Source organism: Paramisgurnus dabryanus, chromosome 21, assembly GCF_030506205.2.
Source record: "Paramisgurnus dabryanus chromosome 21, PD_genome_1.1, whole genome shotgun sequence".
Taxonomy (NCBI): domain Eukaryota; kingdom Metazoa; phylum Chordata; class Actinopteri; order Cypriniformes; family Cobitidae; genus Paramisgurnus; species Paramisgurnus dabryanus.
The window spans coordinates 17,444,770-17,470,273 of NC_133357.1; the positions used below are offsets into that span (position 1 = coordinate 17,444,770).

Genomic DNA, 25,504 nt, shown 5'->3' on the forward strand with positions numbered 1-25,504 from the left:
GATGTTATGGGTCAATCTGATCATGGATACTTTTGCCTCTTTGGCTTTGGCCACTGAGCCGCCCACCGAAGCTCTGTTGCTGAGGAAACCATACGGCCGCAACAACCCTCTCATCTCCCTCACTATGATGAAGAACATCCTGGGTCATGGAGTCTATCAGCTGGTCATTATCTTTACCCTGTTGTTCGTCGGTAAGACGGAGAGTTTGCCAAGTATTACATGGTTTTAAATTTTATAATGACAAGGACCCCCAAATATGATGAACCTGAGAGAACCCCTATGATGAAACTCCTATGTAAAAATATATATATAAATGTACTTATTTTATGTATAACTAATATAATTGGCTACGTTTGACGCCAGTCTGAAAACCCCTGATTTAGATGATGGCTCCCCATTACACGTATACTGCTGGAGGTTGCCAGGTCCATGCTGGTAACAGTATGTTTTACTAATGCTAGATGACCTAATGTTATTGGTGGGTTGTGCAACTGGCCATATATTAAAAAAATCTGATCACAAATAGGATTTTATACTGATAAAAAAATAAGATGTCAATCTATTTAATCTGGGAATTATTGTCACTAAACATGAACATTCCATTTGTTTATAAATTGCAGCACTGCATGATGCATCATATCATTAAAAAAATGAACCATTATTAATTCATGAATAAAACCTGCCCAGAACTGCCACAGTTTCTAAACACTGTTCTTTCTTACTTCCATCCTACAAAGGAGAGAAAATCTTCAACATCGACAGCGGCCGTAACGCCCCCTTACACTCCCCGCCATCCGAACACTACACCATCATTTTCAACACCTTTGTCCTAATGCAGCTCTTCAATGAGATCAACGCTCGAAAGATCCACGGAGAAAGGAACGTGTTTGATGGCATTTTCGGAAATCCAATCTTCTGCAGCATTGTTCTGGGAACGTTTGCAGTGCAGGTCAGAATTGTTTAAATTTTTGGCTAATTTGATAATGCTTGTTTAACTATAAATAACATCTATAGTTAAACAAAAATTATCAACATCTATAGATACTGTCTGCAGATTTTGTCTGTCCTTGTTTGTAGTAAAGAATCAAAATGTGAGAGATGTGCAGTAGACGGTGCAAACCTCAGTGTTTAGTTCTGGACTGTGAAAGAGTGTTGATCTCTGCAGATTGTGATTGTTCAGTTTGGGGGGAAGCCCTTCAGCTGTGCCCCTCTAAATATGGAGCAGTGGCTTTGGTGTCTCTTCGTGGGAGTTGGAGAACTGCTGTGGGGACAGGTAGGAGAAAACACAATTTAGAAGAAAAACTATTAACTATCATATTTAAAAAAAAACAAGATTTTTTTCAGATATTACAATTACAGTCTGATTGACTGATACAGAAGTGGTGATTTCAACTGGGGGATGTTTACACGACAACCGTGACATTTTTTTATGCGGTTTGGTTGTTCTTTTACATGACAACAACTTTTGGGATTCTGATGGTGCAAACTTTTGTAGACGGGTTTCAAAGTGCAAGTTTTCGATAACCCTTGGTGTCTCCGTGTTAACTTTGTGTTAGGGTCACTTGTAGTAAAACCTACCTCATCGTCTGTCGAAAGAAAACTGCTCGATGGTTTGATTTTTTTATTTTATTTATCGCTCTGTGGAGAATGCGTATGTGCGCAGCATGCCTCTAAGGTGTTTATTTACAAAGTAACACCGCCATCTACTGGCCTGGCACAAGTACTACAGTGTTAATTGTTGACTTCATAGGTCTGTGTGACAGCATTGTCGTGTGTACTTATTGTTCAGAAAGATATAGAAAAATAGTTTCCTTTTGTACAACATTGTTGTCATGTAAATGTACCCTTAGTGTCACATTCTCTACTGAAAAACCCCAGCTAAACCTGGCATAAGCTGGTCCAAAACACAGCTATAAACCAGCTTGCTACACCAGCTTATGCTGGATTAGCTGTTTTATTTTCAGTAGGGTGTTTAGTGCTTTTTGAGTAAAATGTTGCGAAAAATAATGTTTGAATTGAAGTAAAATTAAGCAGTTTATATGTATCTTATATCTTATTTTCAACCATTATATTGTATAAAATACAGTGAGTATTTGAACACTTGGACACACAGGTTTCCTTGCAGAGGATTCATAGATGTATTTTATCACATTAAGGGCCAGATTTACTAAACGGGACAAATTACAGCAAGAGGGCAATTCCAAAAAAGCGCTGATGAAAGTATTTGCGGGTTATTTGCTTAAAATGTGCAAATTAACACAGGAGCAACAGCTGATTTCCATAATGACCAACGCAATCTACTAAGAGCAGCGCACATTAGTTAAGGGTTGAAATAAGCAAAGCTGATGAGTTGCGGGTGATCCTATGCCTAATGCGCTTGAGTTTAGTGACTCCTCTTTAATTTACTTAAAGGAAAACACCACAGTTTTTAATATTTTACTGTGTTTTTACCTCAACTTGGATGAATTAATACGTCCCTAACTTTTTTCAATGCGTGCACTTTTAATCTTTGTACAGCGCCTCTTAAATGTGTTAGCATTTAGCCTACCCCTATTCATTCCTTTGGCTCCAAACAAAAGTTTTATTTTGTGCCACCATACTTACTCGTGTAACTACTTATGGAACAGTCTTTAAATATGGAAAACATGGAAGTGTTTGGTGGCTTCTAAATTCATCCCTGTTTGAAACCATAGGAACGAATGGGGCTAGGCTAAATGCTAACACATTCACAACGCGATGTACAAAGATTAAAAGTGCACGCATTGCAGGGGCGTCGCTAGACCCCTTTTACTGGGGCACGTGCCCCAGTGTAAATCTTTTGTGCCCCGGTGTAAATCTCAAGTTTAAATTTTAGCAGTTAACTAGTGTATTCCTTTACAAAGACAATCGCGGCAAAAACGGATGTTTATGCAAAGTAGTTACCCAATTTAGGCTGCGACGAAGCAGTCGAATTGACGCGTGCACGCATGTATCCATGGACGCGCGCATTTGCGTTCACCGGGCACAACCGCATTCAAAAGGTGACGCCACGCGAGTGCTTATGAAAGCATAACGAAACTAAAGTAAGTTTCTAAATAATAATTCTAATCTTATTTTGACTCGATCATTATTGGCTTCTGTAGATGGACATAAGAAATGTTTTGTGCAAAGCAGGGAAAGGGAAGCAGAAATGATAGATTATGAGTTTAAGGGAGTTAAGACAAACTACATCCTGACCCTGTCAGGTCTCAAACATTAGAGGAAAATCTCAGGAAAACCTCTTATCAAGTCTATAGAATTGCATCGTTGCTGAGAAAATCAACGATGTATGTGTTATACTGTTCTGTATTTTGAGATATGAAATTAATATTTAGTTTACTAATATTTAACTCTAGGACACTATAAACAGTTAGCATCTATGACTGAGATTATTTAGTATAGCAGTCATAAAATGAATGGTTTCTTAAAATATTCTTGTAAAAATAAGTTATTAATCATTGCTATCATTGTATAATGTAGAAAATATTTCTCTGCTGTCATTATTTCCAAACATGTTATGCCATTTATGCTTTCAAACATGTTAATAATGTTAGGTATGATGAAGATTACACTTGTATATAAGTATCTTCCGCAGTTACTGTTGCACTAGAATAGTGGGTTAAGCAAATGACATTGTATAGAAGTGTTGCACACTTCTCGCACACAGCAGGCTTTCAAAAAAAAAAAGAGCAAAAAATTGGGGGCCTGTGCCCCAGTAGAGCTTTATGTCTAGCAATGCCCCTGACGCATTGAAAAAAGATAGGTATGTTTTAATTTGTTTAAGTTGAGTTAGGAACATAGTCAAACGGTGGTGTTTTTCTTTATGCAAAAAATAACATGCAATATTGTGCAAACAATATTTTTGAATAATATGTTCCTGACATTCCAAATAAACTGTTACGTGTGGAAAAAATCCTCTGCCTTTTAACACGTGCTCTCTGATCTATGCCAAGCCTTCTATCAGCTACAACTGCAGCCATTTCAAGCGCAAAATCATTTAAGGCGGCCATTCTCAAACTGTGGTCCGCCGACCACTAGTGGTCCGTGTAAAGGCAAAATAAAATATAAAATAATATATTTTATTAAGAAAAATATTACACATGCAACAAATGAGTCATTTAAATAATCTCCTCCTATAAATTTTGCATCTAAAATGGAAACTCCTAGAAAAGCATATGCAATAAGGTCAAAATAACTAGACCACACCTTTTCAGCGCTAATATTCCACTGCGTCTTTAGTAAATCCCAACAGTCATTATTTAACGCCAAAATTATGGCTATTAGTAAATCTGGAAAAAGTAAAAAGAGAAGGATCCGCACACCAAAAAGCTCCCTTTCATAAATTTATTTGGAGTGACGTTTCGGGTCTCTACAACCCTTCCTCAGACTAACCGGAAGTTAACACAGTATTAGTAAATCTGGCCCTATTTATGGACATATTCCACTAAGCTTGATACCAAAATTCAATTTAAAACAAGGAAACCTTCTGTGGTGAAATTTTTGCTTGTGATATTTCCTTGTGAAAACTTATTCATATTTTGTTACTTGATGTATAGTGACATTCAAGAATTTTTAAACACTTAAGAACACTTTATCTGCATAAGCCATTTAATACCCATATCACTTGCTTCAAAAAATCTCTCTCTTCATCTCAGGTGATCGCAACAGTTCCCACAAGTCACCTGAAATGTCTGAAGGAGGCGGGCCACGGGCCGGGAACAGACGAGATGACGGAAGATGAGCTGGCCGAGGATGAGGAAGAGATTGACCATGCAGAGCGAGAACTACGCAGGGGTCAGATCCTCTGGTTCAGAGGCCTTAACCGTATCCAGACACAGGTGCTGTGCATGATACCCCTCATCTCTGACCTTACAATCCCACTTGTAAAAGTAGCAATAGTGATATGATATCCACAGACAGTAGAACTTAAGTCTCCTCAAAGAATGTTCTTTTGCTTCTCCTTTTGTTTCCTTCTTCCTCTTCTTTAGACCTTTTCTAAGTCACCTACATTAGCTCATCCTTGCCTCTTTCTTTCTCTTTTGCTCTCTCCTCTCTATATCTCTATGCTGCCCACTGTTGGGACCCTTCGCTAAATGAGTATAGATTTTCCTGACAAGAATCTATAACATTCCCCTGTCACATGTTCAGAGCTCTGTTTGTAACTCTGTCATGAAACACGAGTCGTTTAAAGTCCTAATATATTGCTTAGTAACTCATTTGCCTCAATCGCACCCAGACTGGCTGTATGGGGTTTGAGAATGACCTTATAGAGTCTTAGGAACATTTGTTGAGGATCTGAACAATGTTTGACACATTAGTATTAGTATCAAAACGTATTACATTTTGTGCACCTTATAATAATATTTATTCTTCCTTGGAATTCCCTGTTGGTAAATACTAGCTTAAACTCTCTAAGAGTCTCGTTGTGAGCACATGCTGCTTCCTACTGTGAAATATTGAAGGAAACGAAACATAGTCTTAGTGAATGAATGAATGGTTGAATTGTCTAATTGCTGTATTGAGTTATGGTTCTTGTTAACTGAGTGGACCTCTGCTATGTCTCTCTATCACAGTGAACTTTATTTGAAGTAGAGAAGGTTGGCTGTGATGCTCTCAATAATAGTTACTGTAACTTTAAAGGATATCTATAACATGCATTTAAAACCACATGCACAAACACTTACATGTTTAACAATATAACATGCTCTCGTTTGGTGTTTTTGCTAATATGTGCCATCAGTGAGGAGATATGATGGGATAAACATTATGAGGATATATTTTTAAATCAGAGTGTGGTGTATAGATTGGTGAAGTGCTTGTAAAGGTCCTTACGAGGTTTCAATTGATTGCCTTACTGCTCAACACTGAGTAAGCAAATCATGACACGCATTATAACGGGTAGCGGCGCATCATTAGTCTGCTTAATCTGATCACAGCTTTCATCCAGCGTGGCCCTACTGAAGAGCATCTCCATATTTCGACGTTGTGTTTTTGAGAGCGTTTGCAGATTAGTTACAGATGATTTGTTGTGCAAGATCATTGCATCTTTTTACATGACTGGCCATTTTGGTCTGGCCTGCTGAACTTGGGGTTGAAAAAGGGTTGAAATTTATACCGTAGCGTAGGATTGGTTCATACCGTGTGTGTTTCAGACATTTTGCAGGGTGTGGTTGCAAAGGTGTCTTGTGGTAGCTTTGATTGTAAAGCAAGATTTATGATTTTATTTTATCAATGAAGGTCCAATTACAATAAAAACATTTTATAAAAATTATATTCTATCTCATTATTTGTGCAGAGGAGATAAAAAACAAGTCATATCTTTGGTGACGTGTGTAATTTCAGCAAAATGAGTTGTTTTTAACCATATCCCATTTCTTATGAAATCACACACTTCAGGATGTACACACCAAGTCTTAAAGAACTAGTTCACCCAAAAATGAAAATGTACTCATTATTTACCAATCCTCATGCCATCCCAAAGCAGCATGCTGTTCTACTAACACAGATGTCAAATAAAAATAATTTAATATCTAGAGGTGGACGTAGACTAAAAGTTTACTTCGTTTTGATTAAGATCATTTTGAAATATTAAAATAAGTGAAGAGTTCAGAAGCAAAACCCTCTAAGTGCATCCAACATGTTTTCTTGTAAATTCGCTTTTTTCATCAGAATCTTATGTTTAGGTTCAGCAATTTCACTTTAATGACAATATAAAGGTTCATATAGCGTCTTAAATAATATCATAACTCAGGAAATGCAAAGACTTACATTTCTATTATTGTGGAGTGAAGCCTGATGTCTTTAAAGCCTCCCTAACCTAAAAAATGCACTTTTAGTTGCCAGTATGTGTGTAGAATCATGTTATTATACAAATCTCTCTTTTCTTTTTTGTGTAATCTCCTTTAAACCGCAACAGTCACCCAGAACAGGCTGGTCGGGATCCCCTAGCAATGTGATGTCACATTGATTACGTCCCACCCATGACTGCTCACTCACAGACTCTGCCTTATGAGCTCGTAGTTCAACCTTTTTGCATACGGGGAGGGGAACAAAAGTTTTCTTTGCATTTAATGAAGCGCGTTTTTTATTGCAGCCACAAATTGTTGTTTTCAATTAAAGATCTGTGGTGTATTTTGAGCTGAAACTTAAAGACACATTCTGGGGATACCAGAGACTATTTTTATATTGCTGAAAACACTTACGTTAGGGACCCATTAAAAAGGTCTGTGTTTACCAAAGCAAACAATGATCATCTTTATGGTAGCTTCATAGAAAATTATATTTTACAACAAAATAACATCGTATAAAAATTTTATTTTAAGCGGAATGGATTAGGGTTATTCCCCAAAACATTCTTCCAATTTTAAGTTCAGTGAACTTGAAAGATTACGTGTATGGATTATTTTTAGGTCAAAAAGTTACATGAACTAAGACTTTTGATTTATGGGTCCAAAATGCTAAAACAACAAAATTTGAAATGTGATCCTGTTGTATTCCACTCAGTTAAAAAATCATCTCATCTTTTGCATTTAGTAAAATTTACATGTAAGAACCAGAAACAACAAACAATCCCAGGGTATGGCAATCCTTGATGTAGAAGAAATGCCAAAAATGGCATCAAACCAAATACCTTTGAACTAAGCATGCTCATAATCCAGTGCTCGCTTATTTATAAACAAACATAGACCTTTTAATTCTTTCAGCTTAAAATATTAATATGGCCATACTAATTCTCTTAAAATTTCTATCTAATAATTTGTTGAGTTATTTCAAATTTTCTTGTCTTCTTATTTCTTCAACTAAACGTAAGTTGGATTTTTACAGTGTGTTTAAAAAATTTGGCCGTCTTTCGCTGCAAACCCCTCTAAGTGCATGCAAGTTTTTTGGGGGGGAAAATTCACTAAAGATGCAACTAGAAACATTACAAATAATGACAAAATCACTGTGGCTGCCACATTCTTGTTGTATTCAGGTCCAAGTAATCCACCCAAGTTTGAATGTGATCCACGGCCGTTTTACATTCGACTTCTGCACTTTGAGGACTTTGCTGAAAAATCTACATGGTGTACAAAGTGGCGCTTCTGAATGACTTGAGGCCAGGATTAAGCAGATTTGAAGTGAAAGAATTTGATGAACATATGATGCGTGCCGAGAGCATTCGGTTAATATTATTATCGTATTTTTGACAGAGGTGGCGTTTAGTTACTTTTGCATTTGAGCTCTTCAAAGGAACTGTGTTTTTAAACTGTGTTAAAACAATTATGCTTCATGATATAAAACAGCATGTGTGTTTGGAATGAAATTTGAGTGAGTAAATAATGACAAAATTTTCCTTTTCGGCTGAATGTTCCTTTATTGTTAAAAGCGGTGCCTTTTAGTACACTAGTGGTATTTGTAAAGATAAGATAACCCTTACCAGGTGAATTATATCACAAGTTTATTTTCTTCTCGCTCTGCTCCCTCTTTCCTCCTCTTCTCTCTCTATCTCTCTCTCGATCTGAGTGTGTATATGATGTGGTTCTCTCTCTCTCCTGCAGATGGAGGTAGTGAGTACGTTCAAGAGAAGTGGTTCGTTTCAGGGTGCAGTGAGACGTCGCTCCTCAGTGCTCAGCCAACTCCATGACGTAACCAATATTTCTACCCCCACTCATGTAGTTCTCTCCACTGCCAATACGAGCGGCGCTCCCGGGAGTGAGTTCTCCTGCTTTACCCTACCTGTGTCAGACATCACACAAACACAACAAGTACACTTACAACAGCAAAAAATATCACTAAACAAATGCACACATTGTGTCTCCATGTACATAAAGCATCCCTGCTGATAAGACTTGCTTAAACTAGCATAAATGCCCTTGTTGGTTCACAGTTGGGTTGGTGCATGGTCTAGCTGGTTAACCATAGAGGCCTTGCTGGTTAAACTAGAAGCCTGGCACACCAGCCCCTCATGCCAACATTTGCTGGTCTTAACAGTAGGAATCTCAGAACACGAACATACATTAACAAACACAGCCTACCGTGTGTGCGGTTGTACTTTCTATCTCTTGTTCTTTGTTTGTAGTCGTGATATCTTTGTGGTTGAGTGTCTCTTTGCAAGACAGCCTGTCTGGCTTTGACTGATCCTCCGTGGGCCGCTGTTTGTGTCCCCCTCCTCTCCTTTACCTCAATCTCTACGTGGTGTCTTGCTGTGTCGGGCCTTTTCTCTTGCCGTCGGGTTCTTCTTTGTTGTCTGACGGCGTTGGTTTTGTTCTCAAATCCTTTTTTCTCGATAAGCCATTCTCTCTGTTATCTCTGTTCAAAAGTGAACAGATTACCTGACAACATCAGTGTGGTGTGTATAGCACAAAACAATTATATTCCTTTCTTTAAAGCTGAAGTCTGTGATTTCTGTTAGCGTTAGCATTTGCTAAATAATGATTTGGTCACTTGAACAGTGCCTCTGTCTTTCATTGGTCGAAAAAGTAAATGCCCCACCCTAAAAGTTATGTTATTGGTAAAGCTAATAGCTTTGTTGTGGGTTGCCCAAGCAAACAGAGCAATATTTTGAATGTTTTGTCACGGCTTAAAGACCAAGTATACTTCGTTTTTTTCACGCGTACCTGTATTGCTTGAATGCAATGCCCAAGTATGCTTCATTTGATTGCACTAAATGCATATGGTGACAAATTGCTATACCTCCACTGGCCTACATGTACATACTGTACAAATTATGCATTGTTAAAAATATCTGGTGGTGCGTGTACAGTATGTGCGTCACGTGCACTGTACACTGACCCTTACGTACACATAAAAAGTGAAGTATACTAAGGCCTTTACTTGGAGTTGTCTCTTTTAAAATCACACACTTCAACTCTGAAATGTATTTAATCAATTTCAGACAATTATAAAATAATTGTTTTATACATATAACAGTTGTATAATTGGTGAGAAGCATAACTTGCTTCTGTATTGAACCTGTTCAGGTAATATTTAGTTCACATGTGCACAACGAGAATGCAGAGAGAAAATGGCACACTTGTCTGTTGTCAAGCGTGGTTTACTAAAAACGTACAGTACAGCAAATGAATTTCCAGTAAGTATACAGTAGATACTGTGTGCTGCTATGGCTGTTAAGCCCTACACAGGGGTAAACCTTCGAGTATAAAGCCCTATAAGTTTCTTCTCTCTGTCTCTCTCTTTCCTTCTCTTTTCTTATTATTACTTATTTTCAGATGATGCATTTTAAATCCCTTCATCATGTGTGAAAGCATCTAATCTCTTTGTGCCAATGACTCCCTTTCACAGACTTTCACAGCCTCTTTCTCTGTTTCATGGTTCACTGTCATGACTTCAATCTGTTGTTTCCTATTTTCTCCACCGTGGACATCTGTGCTCTTCACAGTCCTAACTAACAAATGACCTTTAATTATATAAACTTAGCACCTTAGTATATGTCTAGATATAGTTTTTAAAGAAATGTTCCTGGTTTAAAATCATCTTTACTGGCAGCGTGTCTTACAAGGGATAGTTCACCTAAAGAAAATTCCATGCTGCTCTGTTTCATTCCACATAAATCTGATATACAGCGGGGAAAATAAGTATTTGACACGCAGCATTTTTATCAGTAAGGGGGTTTCTAAGTGGGCTATTGACACAATTTCCACCAGATGTATCCATCAAGCCAAATATTGAATTCATTCAAAGAAATCAGAACATTTAAGTATACAAGTTGAGTCATAATAAATAAAGTGAAATGACACAGGGAATAAGTATTGAAAACACTTTATTTATGTAGAAAAGCTTTTGTTGGTTATTACAGCTTCTAGACGCCTCTTGTATGGAAAGACTAGTTGTTTGCATTGCTCAAAAGTGATTCTGGCCCATTCTTCCACACAAATGGTCTTTAAATCCATATGACCACAAAATGGTATTATAGGTTCCTTGGGCCTTGAACTTTGATCTTCAGTTCTCTCCATAGATTGTCTATGGGATATAGGTCAGGTGATTGACTGATCACTTCATTGTTTCCTTGGCCTTGTGTTTGGGATTGTCTTGCTGAAATGTCCACCAATGCTTTTTACCGGTGACATTTCACTTTATTTATTATGACTCAACTTGTATACTTAAATGTTCTGGTTTTTTGTATGAATTCAATATTTGGCTTGATGGATACATCTGGTGGAAATTTTGTGTCAGTAGCCCACTTAGAAATCTCCTTATTGATAAAAATGCTGATGTGTCAAATACTTATTTTCCCCACTGTATTTATATACTATATATTTAAACTGCACAAATTCAAGGGCAATATATCAGATACAGTAGAATTGGATGGTGACTGAAGTCGTCCTGCCATGCATGAAAGTAGTCCACATGACTCATGTGCTGCATTCAAAATACAAATTTCACAGGAATTCATAAATATTTTATGAGGTGACTAATTCAGATGAATCTGTACGAGTCATAAAAAAACATGATTATTAGAAAAAAGGAATAATGAAGCCCTAACCGCACCTCTAAACCCAGAACCAGAAACAAACAAAGGAAATCCAACAAATTAGCCACCTCGTAAAATAGCTACAAATTGCCATGAGATTGTGTTAAATACTCTTAAGCCATTCAACAGATGCCCTGAACGTTTTACTTGATGATCACATGATCACAATTACCTTTAACGGTAATGAATAAAGCAGCTTGAATGCTATAAATAATTATTTTGTGTTCTGCAGAAGAATGTCATGTGAGTTTAGATAAACATCTGGCTGTGGATAAATGATGACAGCATTTTTTTTGGATGAACTATTCCTCGGAGTTGTTTGAACCTTAAAAATGCAGGGTTATTTTTAAAGGTCCTGTTCTTTCTGTGTTTTTGAAGCTTTGGTTGTGTTTACAGTGCGCAATATAACATATGTTCATGTTTCACGTGTAAAAAAACGCAGTATTTTTCACAAAATTTACTTATATGTATAGCGCTGTTTTCACTGTCCTCAAAACGGGCTGATGTCTTCCTTGTTCTATGAAGTCCCTCCTTCAGAAATACGTAATGAGTTCTGATTGTGTAGTTTGTTTAGTGTGTTGTGATTCAACAGCAACTTAGCTTAGCAGAGCCGTTTGAGACAAAGCTGGTGACTGACGTATTTATGTGGGCGGAGTTTAGTCAAAAAACTGTTCTAGTGACGTCATTAAAGCAGGAAGTAGAGGGCTGTAGTCCAAATGGGACGTTCCCTATAGGCTTTGAAAGGGGAATTCTGTTACAGAAAATATATCGCTTGGCAGTGAACTTTGAGCTTTATCATTTTACAGGTATTATTTATGCTATTATAGCAACATTACACACTAACTAGGGTTTAAAAAAATAGGGTTCAGAAAGAATGTGACCTTTAACCCAGCGTTAAGTGAAAATGTGACAAAGCTAACCCATTGCGTAGTACTTCAACATATGCTGGGTTGTTTCAACACAAAATGCTGGGTTATTTTAACCCATTGTGGATCAAATGTAAACATTTTCTGGGTTTATTTAACCCAGTGGCTGGGTTCGTCCCTTTTTGACCCAACTTTGGGTTGAACACAACCCAGCATTTTTTAAAGTGAAATTCTTTTTACTGCTGTTTCTTCATGTTTGTCAATTTTTCTTTGTTTCAGGGTAGACGTGTTAAGATTTTAACCATCATATATCATTTTTATTTGTGGCTGACAGTTTGTGTTGTGTATCATGCATATCTGTGCACTTGGCATCACATTTATTCATTCTGTGTGTGTGTGTGCGCGTGGAGGTTTATGTTAAAATGTCACTATCCACTTTATTCCACACTTGCATCTATTTTGTTGTTCTTCTTTAGTTATGCCTTTGATTTGTGAATGAATGCTAACTTCAGTTGAAGCATCATTCAGTATCTTCATGTCAAAAATTAGTACTTAATAAAGCACTTAAAGGGATAGTTCGGCCAAAAATGATATTAAACCCATGATTTACTCACCCCCAAGCTGTCAGAGTTGCATATGTCCATCGTTTTTAAGACAAACAGATTTTCGGATATTTTAGAAAATGTTTTAGATCTTTCAGTTGATTAAATGTAATGTTACGGGGTCCACAACCTTCAAGTCCAAAAAAAGTGCGTCCATCCTTCACAAAATAAATCCAAACGGCTCCAGGATGATAAACAAAGGTCTTCTGAGGGTAATCCGCGCAGTGTTGTTGTAGAAATATCCATATTTAAAACTGTATAAACTAAAATAAATACCTTCCGGTAGCGCCGCCATCTTAGTCGGGTCCGCATTCAGGATGAGAGCTTACGCAGCCTATGAAGGCTACTCTGCTGCTGCTCTGTGCCCCCGCCCTCCGAATTTGTCATACGTCACTAAGAAAAGTGCGTACACTACGCTAATACTCTCTCCTGAATACAGAGGAGTCTAAGATGGCGGCGCTACCGGAAGGTAGTTATTTACGTTAATAAAGTTTTAAATATGGATATTTCTACAACATCACCGTGCAGATTACCCTCAGAAGACCTTTGTTTATCATCCTGGAGCCGTTTGGATTTATTTTGTGAAGGATGGACGCACTTTTTTTGGACTTGAAGGTCGTGGACCCCGTAACTTCACATTTAATCAACTGAAAGATCTAAAACATTTTCTAAAATATCCGAAAATGTGTTTGTCTGAAAAACTATGAACATATGCAACTCGGACAGCTTGGGGGTGAGTAAATCATGGGTTTAATATCATTTTTGGCCGAACTATCCCTTTAATATTGACGTTTACATAAATATATTTTTTTACTTTATATGTATCTTGTCCTTTTGGCAAAAGTAAGGGAAATGCTATATTTAGATCAATCACTCACCCCAGCTCTCCAAAAATATGCAATTATTTTTCTTTTATCTGTCTCACATAAAAATAGTTAACAGATCTTTTAGTTTGTTTTGGTGAAATGGGTTCATGATGAGAAGAGGCACAGCACTGCTACGCATATTCTTGTTTATCTCCAGAACGGTAAAAATTTGCCTTGTATGGTAATGGTTCACTGCTAAGGGCAGATGAAAATATACTGTATTCTCATAGCAGGAATGTCCATTTGAGGTTTATTTAAGCGCTGATAAAAATAATCATATTTATATCACTCTGTTAATCTTTCCACCAGATAAAGTAGATTTTTTTGGTAAAGTATTTATACAGCTTATCGCTAAAATATTCAGAAATATCTTAATATATTTCTTTTATTTTGCTGAATTACAAATCCTTTGTCGTAAAACGTAATATAATAATTATAAAATTGCTTTAACAAATATTTAGATAAAGATTACAAGAATAATAATTTAGATTTTTTTTTACATAAAATATTTATATTATTGTTGTAAATAATTATTTTATGAAACCTATATATTTACACAGAGGGAAAGAACAACGCTTTCAGTTTACTAAATAAAATATCTGCTTTAAAATTTGTTGATTAAAACACCACAGTTAAGGGATCATATTCATATTTATAAAGTTGTCTCCCAAGCTGTCACTGGGGCAGTACCCTTTAAAAATAATATTTACCATTTATGTACAGCTGTATACATTAGGTATATACCAGTATGTACCTCATAGGTACTAATATGAACTTTGAAGTGCAAAGGTGAAGTGACAGCAACAGACCATTTTTGGAGTATTAATTTCCGACAGTGTTGTAATGAATATCTTGGCCACTGATCTCTCATCCACATGATTAATAAACCTCTCAGACAAACATCAAACTTCACTATGCCATGTTTTCTCTGCTTTGTTAACTACTTCCTCTCCTTTCCTGCATTTTATCACTTTTTCTGCTTCAAGTCTTTCTGCTCTATTTTTATTTCAGACATCTTTGGGAAATATTTGTTGAGTAAAGGAGTGTTTTCTTTTCGTTTTAATGACACAGTTTTTCCATCAAGCTTTTTTCTTTGAAGGACAGCGTGGATACAGTAATCTAGCATTCAAACATCCAGAGCCCGAGAGCAAACATCAATCAGTTGAGAAAAGACACGTTTCCCAAAAGTGGGCGCTATACTCGAACGTTTACCTGCATCCATGCAACAAAAAAATAGAAAGAAACAAACAAAAGTAAAAACAAAAATATTTTTTTATCAAAGCAACAAACAGGCTCTTTGGAAAAACAGATAAGCACTTAACCAAATGCTTGACCGTCCCTTCCTGTTTGTTTGTTTGTTTGTTTTGTCTCTCTGTAAATTTGTTCTCTGTCATTTTAGCTTCTTTTCTTTTGCTGGGTGAGTGTTGGAATGGGTGGGGGGTTGCACCGGCCTGCGGCCACAGCGAAGCATTGTACTCCTGAATCTTCTTCACTTCTAAATATATACACATGGGAGATGTGCACGTGTGTATATGTGCTACAGCTGCATGATTCTGACTGCTTCCCATCATGCATTTGAATGTTTACTTTGAGCTTGTAACACACAAGCACGAGACAGCTGCACTGCAATGAGCATTGTGATTTCTGATGGGTTCCTGTGTTCCTTTTACTTTCTTCTGCATTACCAGACTGAAGCTGATCTCATCAACACTCCTCTGCTTTTCTTTCTTTGTCATCTGCACTCGTCCGCTCTGCTGCATGCCAAACGACACTGACTCTCTCTCTGCTGTATTTCTCACCGAATACGCTGTTCCACACATCTTTAAACATCCACAACTCAATCTGTCATCTAAACAGTAATCCTGAGTAGTTGTCCTTACAGATAAAAAGACAATTTAATTTTAGGCATATGATACTGTACAAAGGTGTGATCTATTTGTGCTGATAAGGTGACTTTTGAAGAAAGCAGAAACGCTGTGACTTTGTATTATTGCGCCTGCTCGGCTCATGTAAGAGTGATGGTGCTTGATAAGGTTTTCTGTCACACCAGTTGGTGTTATGTAATCAATGGCTCAGTGCCAGGAAGTGAATATAGACTCTGAGAAGTCATCATCATCCGTCCAGATGATGTCTTTATAAAACTTTCCCCTGGCAGTCTATGTGATCTGAATGCGTGAAGCAATTTATCATAAACTATATTAGCCAACATACAAATGCAGATAGTTCATGTTCGGGTGTTTCTTTAACTTTAGGTCCCTTTATGTCCCAGATTTTTCCTAATTTATTATTAATCTACTTTTCAGATATGAATTTACTGATTATTAATTACCTTATTGATTATTATGTATACTGACAAATAATTAATTATCATTTATAATTATTATAATGTACAATTTATTATTATTATTATTATTATTATTATCATCACCATTTTTATTATTAATAATAAATAAAATGTTAATTGAGACCATTTGTAAACCACATATTTATTTGTATGTATATATAAATTGTGCAAAAATTATTAAAATTAGCCTACTTTAGGCTAATACTTTACCCTACCCGGTAACGTTTTTTTTTTTTACTCTACACAGTACTTAATTTAAAATTACAATTAGTTTAGTTTTTTTTATTAAGGACTTTTTTTAAATATTAAAAAATAATTTTGGAATACATAAAATGCTAGCTGTAAATTTAGTGAGTATGCCATTATTATACTATAAAAATATTCAAAATCTCAGAATGCTATTAGACCCTATTAGAAAATTATTTATTTATAGTGAAAAGCGTTTATGATACATGTTTGTCTATTGATGGACATTGTTAGTAGACTAATTATTTTAAATTAAATTAAAATTAGTGCTGGGAAAAGATGAATCGCGATTAATCGCATAATAAAAGTGCATTTTTGCCTAATCCATGTGTCTGTATTGTGTGTAATTATTATGTATTTAAACACACACACCTACATATATACATTTCAGAACATTTTTATTTGTATATCCATTTTTATTGTTAATATAGAATATTTAAAAATATAAATCAATATATATATATACACATGTAAATATTTCTTAAATACATACAGTACATGAATGTGTGTGTATTTATATATTTATATATACATAATAATTACACACATCGTATATTATTATATATATACTCATATATTATGCAAAAATTCACTTTTATTTTGTATGAGATTATTTGCGATTAATCTTTGCCCAGCATTAATTAAAATATTATTTTCTTAAAGTCACCATAGTTGAAGAAACTCCCAATGAAAGAGACAGTATGTTTTATTTATAACATAATTTTTTCCAGTTCCATAAAACCATAAAATTATACTACAAAACTGGAATAAAAAACACAAAAATTTACCACACCTCAGTTACAGTATCTCATCACAACCCATTCTTCAACTCATTCACAATAATTGTCATTATTGACTCATGTCACATGTTGCCTCTCTATAACGACATCACGATCACATGACTAGAGTGCCATTGCTTCATTACTGCACCCCTGAATGCTGCTTGTACCATGATGAGTAATCATATATCTACTCCATGACCATCACTGCAGGCTGTGGGTACCGGTGGTGTCCTCCCTCCATCCCACCAGCCAGAACCCCGGTCATGCATCTTATCATCATTGCCCTCAGTTTGATGTATTGCTTAGAACGTTGTTGCAGATTCGAACCCACTGTTCTTTCCATTGGCTGTGTGTCTATGTGTGTATCAAGGCATCCCTATTTCTGTTACTTATTCTGTATTTAAGCCGTAATCGGTCAAAATACACACATGGCATAAGTTTTGTTTGCCTTTTTTGGTGCTTTCTGCATCCATTTGTCTCTCTGTTTGAGGCCCGGTGTGTTTTCTGTTATGAGAATGTCCATCATCTTTGTGAGCGATACATGTGAACTAAAAGCTTGGGTCCATTTCCTGCGCTTATAGATTTGGTTTTATTTTGTTTACCATATCTCTTCTTTGAGAAACTCTTAAGATCTGGTTGTGCAGTTATAGTATAAAGCTGTAGTTTCTATTATTGGAATATACAGTATGTGACTCTAGGTGTAGTGTGTCATTTCTGTGCCACTATTGTTGTAAAATTTAATAATCTGTGGAAACTGCAAATGTTTTTGCATAACCAAATATGTGCATGATATGGCCTTTAAAACTAGAATGTTTGTCCAAACAATGGTAGACGTGGAATGTATGGAAAGTCCTGTTTGTTAGGTGCCACTATTGTACAGAAATTTCACACTGCATCAGTAACTAAACCTCAAATTCAATTCCCAAATTGAAACACATTTAGTGAGCATATACATTTGCAGCAACCTGATCTTGAGCTGTCTGTGCATTTTAAGGCATGTTGTGAACAGGTAATACAGCAATTCAAGTTTATTGTACTGCACATGTACTGAGAGATGTCTTTGCTCCTCCTTTCCCCACCTCTCTTGTTTCTTCATCTTTCCTCTTTCTCTGCCCCACCCTGCTGTGCCTCACACCCTCTATTCACATGTAGATGCGAGTGGTGAAAGCGTTCCGTAGCTCCCTTTACGATGGAATGGAGAAACCCGCGTCCAGGAATTCCATCCACAACTTCATGGCGCACCCCGAGTTTCTCATCAACGACATCATTAACAACATACCGCTTATCGACGACACGGACATTGACGACGAATCCGAGTGGTCGAAGCACAACCACTACTTGCATCCGGCCTTCCGAAAGCCTCCACCTCCTCCGGTTCAGCAACCGCAACGTTCCCACCCACCGCCTCGCCCCTATCGCCAGTACAGCCTCCCCGCCACGCCTAACCGCAACAACAACGCCATCGAGAGTGACTACCACCAGAACCTCCCCACAGACTCGAATGGCCACAGGACATCGCCTACCCGACAGCTCCACCCTCTTCTTACTCTGGAGACATCTCTATGAGTGACTATGCTCCAGGGAGTCGGATAAACTTTGATGACGGAGACCTGTGAATTGTGCATGTTGGGCTGGTGGGGGAGGCTCCAGGTTGAAAACGATAGTGGCCATCACATTACATCACTTCCTTTTGCCACCACACCAACCACCATCCTCATGTCTCAACAACAGCTTCACAGGTATCTTTCCTCTCACTGTGTGGAGAGGAGGCCAGTCTGCTGCATGTCTGTAGTCCCTTTGGATGGATGTAAGTGGGTGAGAAATCCAGACCGGATGGACTTTCAAGTGATTATTTAGTGCTGGTGACTTCTCCAAATGAAAAGGTGTATACGTTCCCTACAAGTTGAGTAGGGGTTAATTCATGTTATGTTATATTGATGTTACTAAAGTCAATCATAATTTGACTTAATTTCCATCATAAGCGCTCGGATTAGTATTGCCACATCACAGAGTACAACTTTTATTACTTGCGATGAATGCTTTATGGATTAGCTTTAAAACATGTATTTTTATTTATTTATTTATTTATTGTGTGAACACGAACATCCTTTTTGTTTTGTTTCGCGTTATCTTCTCCTTTCATCTATCTTATCTGTCTCTGCTCTCTCTGTATGTCTGTGTGCGTGTTGTGTCTGTCCTTAAAATGTAAAACAGCGACAAAAAAGAAGTACTAACAAAGCAAAGATGATATAAATTCGATGCTTAGAATAATTCAATAATATTGTGTCTGCTAATATCAAAAAGGCAAAACCATTGCAGTACTACTGATCTTTGTTTTACAACAAAAAAAAATATTTTTCCTTAAGTTTATTATTTGAGGCCAATTTGTAGCTTTTTTTATTCTCACGAATGCTGATATTTTAAACATTTACTCGAACGTTCTTGTTTAAAATATGCTACGGGGTAGAGGATTTGGGCAATCCCATTTTTATGTTATACAATGGTTGAAGAATGTTATACAATGTTTGTTTCCCATCTTTGCAATGACAAAATGGCCTTCAAATTTACTAAACACGGATTGGACCGGCGATTACGGTGGGTTTGCCCAGACTCAACATTTAATGGTGTCTTTTTCTTTAACATTTAAGCCATTGAAATTCATGTTGTGCAAATGACACCAACGAATGCATCAACCCTTTAAACATTTTCCAATAATTATATTTGCTCAGTACAAACATACCTGCTGGCCCTTTAAATACATTCATATTCACACATGCATTGCTTTCCACATACTGTATCAGATTGTGATAAATATCTATAGTGTGAACTCAAATACCTGCAGACTGTGGTCAGAGGGCATAAACCAAGATAGGGAAATCCATCTTACTGTATACTGCCACGCCATAGTTATATCAAAGATCCAATGGACAATCTTTGAGGGGTAAGCATTACTTTTGCACAAAATCGGGGTTCACTGTTTTGGGGAAACACCAACATGGTGACCTGTCAATATAGACATCCGCTAATAATGTGGGACTATTAGTCTGCATGTTAGCAGAGAGAACCTTTGAGATGGATTTGCTATAATAATAATAATCTCTATTGTGTAATGACATGCATCTCCATGTCAATTTACAGTATGTTGGATTCAGTTACATTCCATCAACATTCAGGGGTTACCTCTTTTTACACCCACTAGCCATCTTCTGGACTGGTACCTTCATGGTCGTATTGCTATAACCAGTGCATTACAATGTAATACAATCATTTGGGGAACGAGGCTGGCACTTATGCAACAGACTGCCCTGTCCACAGCTGTGAAATACGCTTCACGACATGTATATAGGGATCGCAAAAAAGAAAACCTTTATCTGTATAGAATTACTTTTCTAGATTGTCCAGTATTGAGAAACTGGCGAATATTGAAAGCGGACAATGCAAGCATGAGCGCCATTAGATCATGTCATTGCATTGGTCAGTCTTGTCTGTGCAAAGCATGTTAATATCATAGCGCTTCTCATTGTCATTGTTTGACTTCACTTCTGTCTGTTTATGCTTCACTGTAGCTTGTAAGCAGTTGGTGGACACGCGTTTCTCCGCCCAGCGCATCTGTGCTGTCATAACGTGGTACTGTCCATAATGTTCTCCTCCTGTTACCCTGCCCGGTTTTCGATACAACATGCGGCAAGGATCTTTGAGGTGGAGCGGCGTTACGCTGCCAATCTGACATATGTTGCTTAAAATGGGTTGGCCTGAGCTACAAAGAATGTATACTATACAACCTGGATGTCCAAATACAACACGGTAGCTGAACAATACCTGTATGACCTAGCTGGTGGAAAAGTTACATCTGTCCACCCATTTAAAGCAGCACTGTAACTAAACTGTTTCTGGATGAATGTGTCCCACCTTTCAATTGGTTATCAGGCAGTTCCAGTGGAGTCTCCAATGCCGAGAGCGCTGGCAGGTCTAAGAGACTAAACCTGTTGAAAGGCACAGACCCAATCATCAGGTCATAGTGGTCAGAAAGGGCAGAACTAGGATAGATCACTGAACATGCTAAACAAACTTTTCATAACCTTATCTTATCCTCAGCAAAGCTTAACTACCAAAATAGGCCTCAAGCAATGCTTGTCTTTAAATAATTTTGAAACTAAACTATATCTAAGTCGTATACCCCAATCATTCAGCTCTCAAGACATTGGTAATATATATATATATTACAGTGGCATATGTATGGTATCTCTCCGTTCCACCACAACAGTCAGCCGCTTTATCAAGATTCAAAATCCTGATAGAGTGATGAATATATATATATATATATATATATATATATGTATGTGTATATATATGCATATATATTTATATAACTAAAAAAGCTGATAATGCCAAATTCCATTGTCTGCCTTCATTTTGTTACATTCTGTTGTAGAGAACTCACGCAAGGTAAGGTGAAAAAAAAATGTAATGTGAAAAAGAGTAAATAATATAATATATTTAATATAAAAGTTATAAATTATTGTACAACTGCACCATGGTCATTTTGCCAAAATGTGCACACGTGCATCTTTTGTTTACGATTACAGCACATTTTTTGTTTTACTCTTTATTGTCTCTTCCTTTTGCTTTTTTGTAAAGAATTAAAATTGAACAGCTTGTACATTATTATTATTATTACTACTATTATTATTATAATTAATATTGTCTTTTTCCAGCAGTGCTCTTTTAACTGATGGAAAAAACAATTGCACATTCTCCTGAACATACACTTATTGCTCTACAATGGAAAAAAGACAAAAAAGAGAAAAAATATTAAACTATTAAATATATTAATAATTACCTGCCTGTTACTTAAGAGAAAAAAGTATCTTATCTATGATGAAAGAACACTGCTGTATACTGTAGACTAAAATGTATGGAAATCTAAGAATTTAATGGGAAAATAAGTCAACACTTTTTGTCTGTATAAAAAATCTACTCAAAGTATTCTACAATAATAACTTTGACCAGTGTCTGTGGTTGTGTTTCATTGTGTCTTTGTGATTTTTTTCTTTGGCTGATAGAAATCAGTTTGACGAAACAGCTACAGCAGCCCTTCATTTCTGCCTTATAGGAAATATTTTCCAAACTTTCCCATCATTAACATGATATTTTTGCAATGAATATGTATCATTTTATATTATAAGCATACAGTAGGCTAACACTGTACTATTTTTGATAGTCCAGTGTGGGAATGTCAAGCTAAGTAACAAACTTTAGTTTGAGAACCTCACTGCATGCGTCACATGGCTAATGCATAACAAATGTAAGCCTGGTAATATTTATAAAACACTCCGAATCCCTGAATTGAAAAAGCAAGCACTTTTTAACCCTTTAACTGAGTGATAGATACGTAGCTATTTTAACATTTTCAGACATAGGAATGTAATGTAACATTATGAAATCAGCAGAGAATTATATGGGTGTTTGTTGGTAAATAAAAAGTAACAATTAAATTAAAAACGAGTCCTGAAACAAAAATTAGTATAGTTCGATCAGTGTAACAAAATAAATTTTAATTTTTGTCATGGCTGTTCCACCACTACGTTCCAATTATCTTTGCAAATATGACCTTGCCTGTGCAAAGCTAAGTTTTTTTTTTTGTGAGATTAAGGGCCCTATTTTAACGATCTAAGCGCATTGTCTAAAGCGCACAGCGCAACGTGTAAATGGGCGTGTCCGAATCCACTTTTGCTAATTTAACGATGGGAAAAATGGTTTGTGCGCCGAGCGCATGGTCGAAAAGGGTAGGTCCTATTGTAATGGGAGTATTTTGGGCGTAACGTGCAGTAAACCAAGAGTCTCAGCTCTCATCCCCTTTAAAAGCAAGTTGCGCTGGCGCTATGTCTAATCCCTATTTAGATGACGGACTTTGTAAACTGAAAAACTAAGCGGAGGAAGAAGATCCCCAGTTTAAGATTAATGTTAAATAATTATGTTGTTTTTCACTTGTATTGAAATTGTTATTTTTTTATTAAAACCTTTAAAAACCGTTTTCTTTTAGTCATGTAAGTAAAAATGCAGGCTTGTAATTGCTTTAAATGTATGGCTATCCAATATCATCAAAAAAAAATTTACAAGCATGTAAGATAAGGTTTGTACTCTAAAAATACTTTATTTGTAACAAACAGGAGATAAAGAATTTACAAACGGCTCTATGCGCGTTTCAGCACTTTGGACAGCGGTTTTTTTTAGCAAAGAGTTTTTTTTAAGCATGACATAAAAATGTTTCTCATCTCACCATATCCGCAGGTACAGAGTCATCATATAATAAATCCGTGAGGTAGCATTTAAAAAAACATTTAAAAACAGATGCATTTGTTTAAAGCAAAGCATTTATTTACTTACCAGGCTGCAGGTGAAGCAGCTCTTTATGCCTTCTAACGTCTCATAATTAGTCCTCATTTATGTCCAAGAGATTCAATAATAATCTTTTACATTCAATCCTTTAATCTTTCATATTTAAAAGCATTTTTGTGCTGCTGCGCATTCATGTACTTTGTGATAAGCAAACCCGCGTTGTCCTCCCGTTTATAGGCGCATACTAATGCGCTCTTTAAATAACATAAAACACATTGCGCCATTGACTTTAGACTAGGTTTTTGTTGGTCAATGGCGTAGTCTATTTTAGTTGCCTCAAAATAGCAACGCGCCAACAATGAGCCTAAACACACCTCATTTTTAGACCAGAACGCCCATGGGCGCAAAAGGGGGCGCAAATGCATTTGCTATTTAAACAACGCGGCGCTAAACGTGAAAATTAGGGTGGAAACTAGCGAAAGACACTTGCGTCGCGCATTGCGCTGCATTGCGCCGGGTGTAAGATAGAGCCCTTAGTTTGAGCAAGTTTATTTCAAAGATTGAAATCAAACTTTAAAGATCACCTATTTCATTGCTGAAAAACAATGTTATTTTGTGTATTTGGTATAATACAATGTATTTGCATGGTTTATGGTTAAAACCACATTATTTTCCACATACCGTATATTTTTGTAGCTCCAAATTTCACTCTCTTCCTCAAATGCACAGATTTAAAAAGCTCTGTGTCCCTGATTGGCCAGCTAATCTGTATGTTGTGATTGGCCTGACGTCAGATGGAAACGTGACGCTCCTTACCATGTTTGAAAGATTTGGTTGCTAAAAGGAGGTAACTAAGTAAAGTGTTGCCTACAATCCGTGTGTTTGTTGCAATCCAAGAAAAGAGATTTACGTTGGAGACGATAACTCACGGGGAACTTACTTTGGGGTTTGTACCGTTTGCATATCGTTAACATGTACAGTACAAATACACACTTACACACCAAAGGAAGTTTAAAAAGTGAATCGGACTATAGGTGCTCTTTAACGTTCATTAACGCAGAATTTGATTTTTAGACTTTAGTCTGATTTTTACAGGTAGGGTCACAAATATTGGTTCATTTGTACACTAAAATATTTTTAAATGCAAAGAAATATGGTATTAAGTTGGCAGAGTGCATCAGCATTTTTTTACCATATAGATAATAGAATATTATTATCTTGATATTGATCTGGTGACTGTATGTTATCTCTTACATAACTAAATAACATGCATAACACCCTAGTTCTCTGTTTACACAGTGATGAGAGTGACACAGAAAGACCAGAACATTTACTGGGCAAAGATGAAATAAACAGATGAATGGATAAACATGCTCTCACTGACCTGAGAAAAAACGCTGTGGATTACAGCCTTCTTTTTTTTTTTACTATTTTGAACGTCTAAAAAATATTTTAAAATGGTCCTTTTTGTAGCATGAATTATTTTTTACATAATAAATGTGAGGAAATGTTATTGAATTCAAGTAACAGAACTGTCAATCATGACATCTAATTTTACTAAAGGCAAACAATCGGGTTATGAATTTAAAGGAGGCTTACTTAGTACATTGTGCAATTTAATATTGGCTGACAGATCAGTTACTTTTTCTGACAAAATCTTTTACAAGACCTAACACTTGAATGAAACGGAGAAGTACTTTACTGTATGTTGAAAATCTTCGTAAAATGTGAAAATGTTTAATATAAGATCTGTTTAATTTAGAAAGGAGATAAACTGCATAATAAATTGATCATAACTGACTGTATTAGTATTTTTAAAAACATTGTATCAAACATTTACCCCATATATAATTTATAACAAACAATGTTTCTATACTGATAAAACCCATCACGAAAAAGGTTTTTGGTTAAATTTGTAAACTAAAAAAAAAAAAATCACTGAACAACACAAAGAAACTAAAGTTGGAACAA

General features: G+C 36.3%; 1 protein-coding gene across 5 annotated transcripts in view; it reads left to right on the forward strand.

Moving 5' to 3' along the window:
- Positions 1 to 22,205, forward strand: part of atp2b3b (ATPase plasma membrane Ca2+ transporting 3b) — a 66,587-nt gene extending 44,382 nt beyond the window's left edge. For 2 of the 5 annotated variants that reach the window (XM_065286004.2, XM_065286005.2), the window contains 6 exons: positions 1 to 191; positions 738 to 949; positions 1,166 to 1,273; positions 4,674 to 4,856; positions 8,556 to 8,709; positions 18,347 to 18,510. In XM_065286004.2, coding sequence (XP_065142076.1) covers positions 1 to 191; positions 738 to 949; positions 1,166 to 1,273; positions 4,674 to 4,856; positions 8,556 to 8,709; positions 18,347 to 18,372 — 874 coding nt within the window. In that variant the 3' untranslated portion in view covers positions 18,373 to 18,510. Of the gene's footprint in view, positions 192 to 737; positions 950 to 1,165; positions 1,274 to 4,673; positions 4,857 to 8,555; positions 8,710 to 18,346 lie in introns of all 5 variants that reach the window. The other 3 variants (XM_065286002.2, XM_065286003.2, XM_065286006.2) reach the window with 2 other exon arrangements.
- Positions 22,206 to 25,504: the final 3,299 nt, after the last annotated feature.